The 8,871-nt window shown below is 51.6% G+C and overlaps 1 protein-coding gene across 5 annotated transcripts in view; it reads left to right on the top strand.

Annotated features, from left to right (window-relative positions):
• The window catches only part of ERC1 (ELKS/RAB6-interacting/CAST family member 1), a 482,416-nt gene extending 474,833 nt beyond the window's left edge, over positions 1–7,583 (top strand). For all 5 annotated transcript variants that reach the window (XM_045295888.1, XM_045295890.1, XM_004710293.2 and 2 more), the window contains one exon: positions 2,243–7,583. In XM_045295888.1, the coding sequence (XP_045151823.1) occupies positions 2,243–2,380 (138 nt within the window). In that variant the 3' untranslated portion in view covers positions 2,381–7,583. The remainder of the gene's footprint in view (positions 1–2,242) is intronic.
• The last annotated feature ends 1,288 nt before the right edge of the window (positions 7,584–8,871 follow it).

An 8,871-nucleotide genomic window follows, 5' to 3' on the forward strand; every position in this document is an offset into this window, starting at 1 on the left:
TTGTGTCAGGAAGGTGTGTATCATGGAAGGCCAGTTTGATAGAACAAAGTGTTCTTGCACTGAGAGAGTACTTGATAATCAGCTTTTATACGCAGCCTTTCATTTTCTTCCTTCCATTCCTAAAACCTGTTTAGTTCCTGTATGTTTTTGTCTTTTTTGGGGTCCAATTTCCCTAGTTAGAATTTTTCAGAATTATTCTCGTCCCTCTCCCTTAACTCCACCTCCTGTCTGTCCTACCTTTGAAAAGTCTCAGCTCTGCCTGCCGCTCTCCGCAGCCCCCAGCCCTACCGAGTTTTCACCCTCCCCAACTCTCCACACCACTTGGAACAATAGCCTCCCTTGACGTATGTACTCTTCCTCATTCAGCTCTGCACATGTTTTCTTATCTTCTCGGTTATCTAAGACAACAAAGCTGATCGTGTCACTAGACTATGTAAAATCTCATGGACATTTCCGTTTTTTTAAACAGTACATCTGAACTCTTTAACTTCGCATACACAGTCTGGCCCCAAACTGCCTCTTCAGCATTATTTCCCTTCGCTTTCCTCCCAGCGCCCCTTAAGAACTTTTGTCTCCTAGATCCCCATTAAGCCACGTCTCCTTCTTCCTCGAATCTGCGTTTGCTTCACCCACTTGGAAGCCTTGGCTTCTTGGCTTCCCAGGACAACGGCCTGTGCAGCCTTCCAGACCTAGGTCACCTGTTGACTTAGTAACGCTCGCTGAGCCCCTTCTGGGAAGAGCCCGCCATTCTCAGGTCTTCTTCTGCAGACGTGTGTGCCTTAGTGACCGCCTTGACTGCACTGCGTTTTAATATATCGTGTATTTGCTTGTCTCCTCTGAGAGCCTGACTAGGTCTTCATTTAGAACCAAATTCTTTTTCTTCAACACCTGCCACACAATAAGCCCATGAAGTCAATCCTAACTCGTCGCCACCCGATAGGACCTGGTAGAACTGCCCCAATGGGTTTCTTAAGGCTGTAATATTGCAGGAAAGAAATTGCCACCTTTTTCTCCTAATTAGCACCTGGTGAGTTTGAACCTCCAACCTTTCTGTTTGCACGCGAGCACTTAACCACCACACCACCTCAATCAATGCCAATTAAAACACGTAGAAGAATGTGCAAGAGGAGTTAAGAACAATAGGAACTTGAAAATAGATGTCCTCCTAAACAAACAGAGCAATCTTGTGTTTCCCAAAATCACCTCTTCAGCTGAATTAGCAGGCAAAAATAGGGTGGTCTGATATACTGAATCAAAATAGTACTTAGCACAGAAATAATGAGAATGTGTGCTGTGAAGAATGTAACCAAGTCACTGAACCAAGTACAGAAATTGTTGAGTGTGAACCTAAGCTACCGTGGACACCTTCATTTAAAAGAGTAAAATGCTGTGGAGTTTGTTTTGATGGAACTTAGCAAATAAGGGAAATCCTTCAAGTTACAGTTTTCCCTAGGTAAAGGACCATTATGCCAGGCAGCAATAGCAAGATCAAGACCCTAGCCAAATAACCCAGGCACCTTACTCTACTTCCAGTGCATGTGTGTGATACTGCAGCATGGCAGAGTGAACACCCCAGCTGGGATAGATAGAGGACAGGGATGGGAGCTCCTGTTCTGCCATGGACCAGTCTCTAAACTCTTTAAGCCTCAGTTCCTGGAGAAATACTTAGTAAAGAGCAATTGTACATTAGAAAACATTCCAGATCAAGTCTGTAAGTTCGATATTGCCCCGTATATCAATACTAGTCCATAAAGTCCTCTTTAGGCTCACACAGTCATGCAATGATGCTGAATGCAGGATGATCACAAGACAGTGGGTGGAAAGTCTTGTGGATCCATTGGTGGTGGACGCATCTCTGCACAGGTGTGGGTCTCCATGTGGCTCTTCCAGCTCCAGGGCTCTGGCTCTATCAGCATCTCTCCATGTGGCTTGTCATCAGGAATGTCAAAGCAGAGAGAGTCTCCCGCCTCCAGGGAGGAAGACAGGAGTTCCCAGAATTCTCAGAAGGCCATGCCCACATGGAGGCCTCATTGGCTACGGCCTGATTAATAGGCTAGACTCCACCCCTTTGCAAGGTGTCAGGAGATTATGTAACTGCCACAGTGCTGTTGATTATAATGCTGGGGGACTTTCCATTGGAAATGCCCCTTTTGTGACTTTTTCATTGATGAGCAATAATTCTTAACTCGGTGCAGAAGGGATTGCTTCGTTGATCTGAAATCCCATCTCCTTTCTCTTTCAGCTTCGGAATGAGTTGGAAAAAGGTGAGCAAGACAGTGCCGAACTGCAGGAGTTTGCCAATGCCATCCTCCAGCAGATAGCAGATCATTGCCCTGACATCCTGGAGCAAGTGGTCAATACGCTGGAAGAATCGTCCTGACCCTGCAGCATCAACCCAGGAGCCAAGAAAGGAACGGAATGAGGAGCAGGCACCCAGAGACTTCTTGGCACCAGACAAACACTACAGACTCCATCCCTTTGCTCAGTTCTTCCAGGGAGATTGTAGCACCACTTCTGCACCTGTCATCTTACTCTGTCTTTCAGCTTTGGAAGTGGTCTCTACACAAATGTTCTTGGCGTCGAGGATGGGTAAGTGGCCGAGTCTCCATGAATAACTCCCATCCACTCCTCACCTGTGGAGACCTGTCGAAGCTGGTGTCCCCTTTGACAGAGAGACATGGGGTACAGAGACCCCTTGGACCTTCTGTCCTTCAGCACAAGGACTACATCTGGAATTTACTTGGAACTCAACACGTTGAAAGAATGCTCCTCTGGACTGGAGAGCATGTGCTAACATCCCAGTGGGTGCTTTTTCCTAGAAGCGGGGGCAGGGATCCCAGAAAGAGAGAGTATTAAAAAGAGGAGACCAGAAGCCAAGAAAAGAATCAACTCTTCTTTTCCCCTCTCCCTTTTACTCATTTTCTCATGTGTAGTATTTCATGCAAGCCAACTATTTCACAGGCAGGCCTACAATGGCCTGACAAACACTCATTCCCCACATTTGTTGTCTTTACCCCAACCCTATCTGTCTCAACCTTTCTTGCTCTTCTCATCCAGTCTCCCCCGAGCCGCTCTTGTTGAAGACCTCTGACCCCATTGTACTCAGTTTGCCAGCGAAAACATCTCAAATGGGAAGGAAGAGAAGAAAGCGTTGGCATGGGAAGCATTGCAGTCGCCACCTGTGGCTTTGCCCTGTCCACGAAGACCAGGCGTCTGACCCTCTCTCCTCAGCACGCTCACACAGCCCCTGTCTCCTTTCCCATCACCCCCGTTTCAGAGCGCCCGCAACCCAGTGGTTGCTGAAGTTTCTACCCACCTTCCTCCTGTGAGCTTGATCCCTGACTCGCTCTCCCAGAACCACAGCCACATGTTCTCCTTGTCCCACACACGTTTCTTCCTCCATCTTTTCCACTCAGAGAACACGTGTGGGCTGCCTGCTATGTCAAGTCATTGGGGTGGGCACCCAGCCTTATAAAAGTCTGTCTTTAGTGGAGGAGAGGAGTCAGCGTCCCCGGTTGAATCAGTCGTGAAAAGCAGTACCCTGCCCTTGCTCATCTTAACAGAGAAGTCAGCATTTCTGATTGTAACGGGAGGGGTTTCTTTGTGGGGCGAAGGCCCCGATTTCTGCAGGGTCCCATCCAGTGACGCCAGATCATGGTGGTGGGGGGACACTGGACGAGTGAACCATTTAAGAAGCGATGAGTGTCCACTTGCAGATAGTGTTTTCTCATCACATCTCTATGCCCCTGATGGAACCAGACCAGTTCCACGTTACAAATCGGAAAGCTCACCCCAAAGTTGGAAATCCCATTGAAGCTGTTGGCATTTTGAAAGGCAGTCTTCCCAAGTATAGTCAACGACAGTGATAAATAATCAGGCCCCAAGGAAGAGATTGCCTCACACAGATCTAGCCCTGTGACCACCTCTGCCACCAGGCATCCACTACCACTCACATCTGCTGATCAAGAGTTGCTGGCCCCAATTATCTTGTCTTGACATTTCCCTCTCCTCATCCCACAGTTATTTACCCAAAGAGTTTCAGGTTGCCTGGAAAGGCCCCACAGCCATCAGTCCAATATCTTCCTACCGTCAGCCCTTAACTGTCCCATTAACTTAAAGGGTCAGAGTCCCAGCTGCCTGTTTTCCCTGCTATAAACCAGCCGCTCCCTGTGAGCAGCCGTGGAGAGGTCCTTCTCGAAGGTTTCAATGGATCATGCTCATAAAGCCTCTTACTGAGCTGCTTCCTGATAGTGAGGCTGGTCAGAGGGGGTGCAGGGGCCCGTGAGTAAGTGGTGGTCATTTACGGCCAATGACCTCAATTCCATTTATTTATTGCACCGCCCATAAACCATGTAGAAAGCCCTCAATCCTTCGGGGCTGAAGATGATGACCATTTCCCCTAACCTGTTCAGATGCACAGAACTGAAGTGTGCCAACGCCTTAAGCAGGACCACAGCAGAGCAGACAGCAGCAGTAGACCAGCCTGGCACTAGCTTGCTGGTCTCCGCCTGGCCTGGCAAGGAAGGGCATCCAGTCGACCTCCTGGACTCCGCCCATCTGATGGCCTTTGTCATCAAATATAATCCCCGCACTCTTGTCCACCTCGCATGTGACTATCTCCTTCCTCCCTTCTCTTTATCGGAGTCCTCCCCACTCACTTCCACTTCATTAACAAACTTATGGAAGCCATCTGTGGCAAACGCTTCCAAGTAGCACAGTGCCTGCGATAGACAGCATCTGGTTGGTCTCTGTGAGCTGTAGCAGGGGATCTCCTTGATCCTTCTTGGGTGGTGATCCTGACATCTCAAACAGTGATGAACTGTTTGGCCCTGGATGAAAGCAGGCTCTGGCACACACTGAATAGCGAGCAAGGACTGCCTGTATATTTGGGGGCAAAGTCAGCACCAGTTCTAGCCTCTAGAATGTCTTTCAAGTTGAGTTCATACCATTCGTGGGGCCCAGTTCCCATCACCCCAGGAGTCCACGGCCCTCTTCTAATGGTCGCGCTGTCCAAGGTCCCTCTCCTGCTGCTGAAGTGCTGGAGCCTCAAGAAGGCCCTGCAGATGGCCTGACATGTGCCCCGCGCCTCCATTCCTTCGGGAACTATCGTCACCCTCTGACCCTCTGAAGGTCCGTGCCCCCGTAATCCAGCCTCCGGTTCCTGGCTGAAGGGACCATGTAAGTGTCTCATCTCTCCATGTATCTCTCTCTCCCCCAGGGACTTATCAGTTATTGATAAAGTATCTGAACTGAGATTTTTCAAGGACTTGGATACTGTTTGAAATGGAAAAGCTTTTAAATAGGCTTTAACCTATTAAGGCGTATGAACGGGAACCCCCAGGTCCATCTTGGTTCTAACCTTTGACCCTGCACTTTACAACTTAAAGAAGAGCTGCGTGCTTCTCTCTCGTTCGCTCCCTCCCACGTTGGCTTGAGGACACTGCTAAAGCCTGCTGGACCCAAAGCTGCCCTCAGTGCTGCCAGCGATGCTGTGACTGCCCCTTTTTGCCAATAAATGTCTGGTTTCCCCTGAGGGACTCAGGCGCCCCGGGGGTCATTACAAAGTTGAAGTCAACTGCTGAATTAGCCCCCACCCCCATCCCCATTTGTGGTCAGGATTGGCACTTGGATTTGCTGCTAGAGAGTCCTACTGATTCCAGAACCATCCCCTCCGCCCGTCCGACCCCAGGACTTGAGCACTGGGCCCACTGACGGCCCTCGGGTGCTCTGAAGAAAGAGTAAAGCTTAGGCAAATGTCACCATGATGGCGGTGCCCTCCTGTGGCACCTCCTGACTCCCAGGGCCTGTGTCGGCAACATCGGTGCCCTCCGGGCCAGCCTCCCCTCCCCGCCCTCACGAGTCCGAGCGCTGGGGAAGGAGATGAGGACAGAGTGGACAGCAGCCCAGCGAGCTGAACTGCCCCTTGCGGAGCCTGCAAGGGCCACCCATCCATCACTGCCAACCCCTGGCTTCTCAGGACAGTGGCTTGAGCCCGATGATGAACTGTCTGGAACCTGGGGTTTCCCCCATGTGAACTAAGGGAACATTTGGGGCAAGAAAAAACCCATATCCATCACAGGGACATCTTTCTGAACAAAATGGCTATCTTTACCCTCTCTTTTTAATCAAAAAGAAGTTTCCAAACTTTTTAGTGTCAGAACTGTAACTAGTGTCTCCTGGTTTTTCCCCACCGTGTTTGGCGAGTGCTGTGATCCTGTTGTAGGTATTTAGCCTCCCGGTGCTCTTGGCGGAGAGGCGGGTTAGGGATTGATTTGTGGGGAGTGGGGTTTTTGTCCCATCCGCCTCCTCTCTGGTTTCTCTCCGCTTGTCGATAATTGTGTGATTCAGAGAATTGGAGCTGTTATGTCGTGTCCATTGTTGAGATGATTTAAAAAAAATTTTTTTAAGTAGTTATAGAACCAAAAAATTACAGAGCTATGTTTTTAAAAATGCAAACCAATATCATGCTCATAAGGGAATTCAAGCTATGGGGCAGCCAGCTCCTTCTCTTCCTCCTCCTCCCCAAATTGGCATAGGTGGAAACTGGGCTAGCCCCCTGAGAAATCCATTGCCCACCCTCCAGGTTGGGGACTGCCTGGGTGAGAGACACAACTGCTGAATCAGAGGCCCTTGAACGAGCGGGGTGGAGGTCAGGGGCTGGGGTCCCACTCGGTCCAGAGTTCTGAACAGCCTCAGGACCTCAGAGTTCATCCCCCGCAGTCATCCTCGCCACCACATTGGTCCCAGCTCAGGGTACCTAACTCCGTGTCGTCCCCTGGGCTTGACTCTGAACCCCCAGCCCTGCACAGACCACAGACCCTCTCTCCTGCCCACTTGGTGCTATTATCATCCAGTGACCCGTCCAATAGGGGCCCCGCCCTAGCCAGCCTGGAGCCTACAATCCAGGTGGAACGAACTGTACCAGGAGCTCAGTTCCTCTTGGCTCCAGTCCCTAGAGTCTACCCCTGTGAGCTTCCTTGACCACAGATCTCCCAGGCCCAAGCGACCCTCCTTGGCACCAGAGAGGCCATGGCCAAGAAGGAAGTGAAGCCAGAGTCTCCGGAGGCCCAGGCCGAGCGGGAGCACCCACACCAGTATTGCGTCCATCCTCAAATGCAGCTCGACCTCCCTGAGGGCAACACACACCCCCATTCTGGCCGGCCTGCCCACCCCCTCCAGGACTAGCCCAGGAGCCTGCCAAGCACCGCAGCTGTCCAGGACGGGGGCCTGGGGATACCCTAGGACGGGCTCCCCGAGGCTTCAGCAGAGACGGGCTGCACTTTAGCGGAGGTGCCAAGGAGCACTGGGTACCTGACTCCTCGTAGCTTGAGTTCCTTTAGGTCACAGTAGCAGCCTGATGGGCGGAGTCTGAGGCAAACACCCCCACTGCCTTCAGCCGTGTGGATGTGCGCGTGTGTGTATGCCTGCTGGAGTCGTGTTACCGACGGGATAATGACACTACAAAGAAATGTGTTATATTCAACTTTGCCTTGATTATTATCGTAAACACTTTGTTCATTTTTGTTTTCTTTTTTATTCACAAACTAAATCCATCAGGAAATTATAAAGTTATTTAAAAAGCACGTGCTGTGTCCTCCTTCGAGCCTCGTCTAGGTGAGTGAGGTGTGCCTCGAATGCTCAAAAGGAAACTTCTGTGGAAGCCAGAGAGGCCCAGCGCTGGGGGGTGGGAATGGGTGATTGACAGTCCCCTCTGCCAGACTGGAACTGGGCTGGGGGCCTGATCCTCAGGCCTAGTGGGGTGGTCGCGGGGTGGAGGGGAGCAAGCTGCCTCTAAGTTACCCTCTCACCTTGGGACTGGAGCCCCTTGACACCTTTCGAAGTCGAATTCCACCATCCCTCCTTCCCACCTTAGCCTCTGAGGCAGCTCTGGTCCCACCCTGTTCTGGAGCTGAATGAGAAGCCCACACGCCATGGTAGAGCACCTGGCACAGTCACCCCAGACAGACAGGCTGTGTGGTGGGAGTGGCGCTTCACCAGGCGTCTCCTCCCACCTGCGTGCCGGAATGTTGGGCCATGCTTGTCTCCAGCCCAATGCTCCATATGGAATTGCTTGGGAGGGTTCTTTGATGAGAGCTAGATTCCTGCATAGCTTCTGTCTGCCTGCTTCGCTCCGGCCCACCCCTCTGTTCACTGGCGCCAACTTCTGCACCTGGGCACTTGGACGGGGCGTCCGAGGCGTGAGCAGGGCTCCCTGGAAGGCTCACAGAATGCCCAGGTTCCCAGTCCTGCCTCACCCTCACCAACCCCAGCAGCTGCTCAGAAGCTCTGCCAGGTGGAGGGGCACCTGGGAGACAGGGGCAACTTTGAGGATTCTGAGAAGGCAGTACTACTCACAATTCCATCCTCGTGTGAAGCAGGAGCGGCTTTGCCAGCGGAACATGTTGGATGACGCACACTGCTGTCATTGCAGCCACAGGCAGATTGCTGCCGTCAGGGTACATTGGTCGGCCGTTCCGGGGTTTTCCATTTACCTCCTCAGTTCACACTCAGTCTGCGGTGCAGGCACGCGGGACAGTGACCTCGGGTTCAAGGAAACTGGGAGAGGAGAGCTCTACATTGAGAATGTGACCCCTTAACTTGGGTTTGTTTTGAGTTGGGAGAAGACCACTCTCCCTTTGGCTCTTATGGTGGGCTATGTGAGGACAGGCTTCTGAGGAGTCTGGTGTAGGATCCACAGGCTTCCTGGGGTCTCATGGGAAGAGCCCTGCACTGGTGGGCTGGAGCCATTGGCTGCCCATGAACCTCTCAGCCTGCCCATGACATCTGATCTGTGAAGTCAGCCAGGGTGTATGTGTAGGGGCAGGATCCAGAGGCCCCAAGAGGAGCCGTGGGCCAATCACTGAAGCGGAG

This window comes from Echinops telfairi, unplaced genomic scaffold, assembly GCF_000313985.2.
Source record: "Echinops telfairi isolate 266 unplaced genomic scaffold, ASM31398v2 ScPeMD7_6273;HRSCAF=7185, whole genome shotgun sequence".
Lineage (NCBI taxonomy): Eukaryota > Metazoa > Chordata > Mammalia > Afrosoricida > Tenrecidae > Echinops > Echinops telfairi.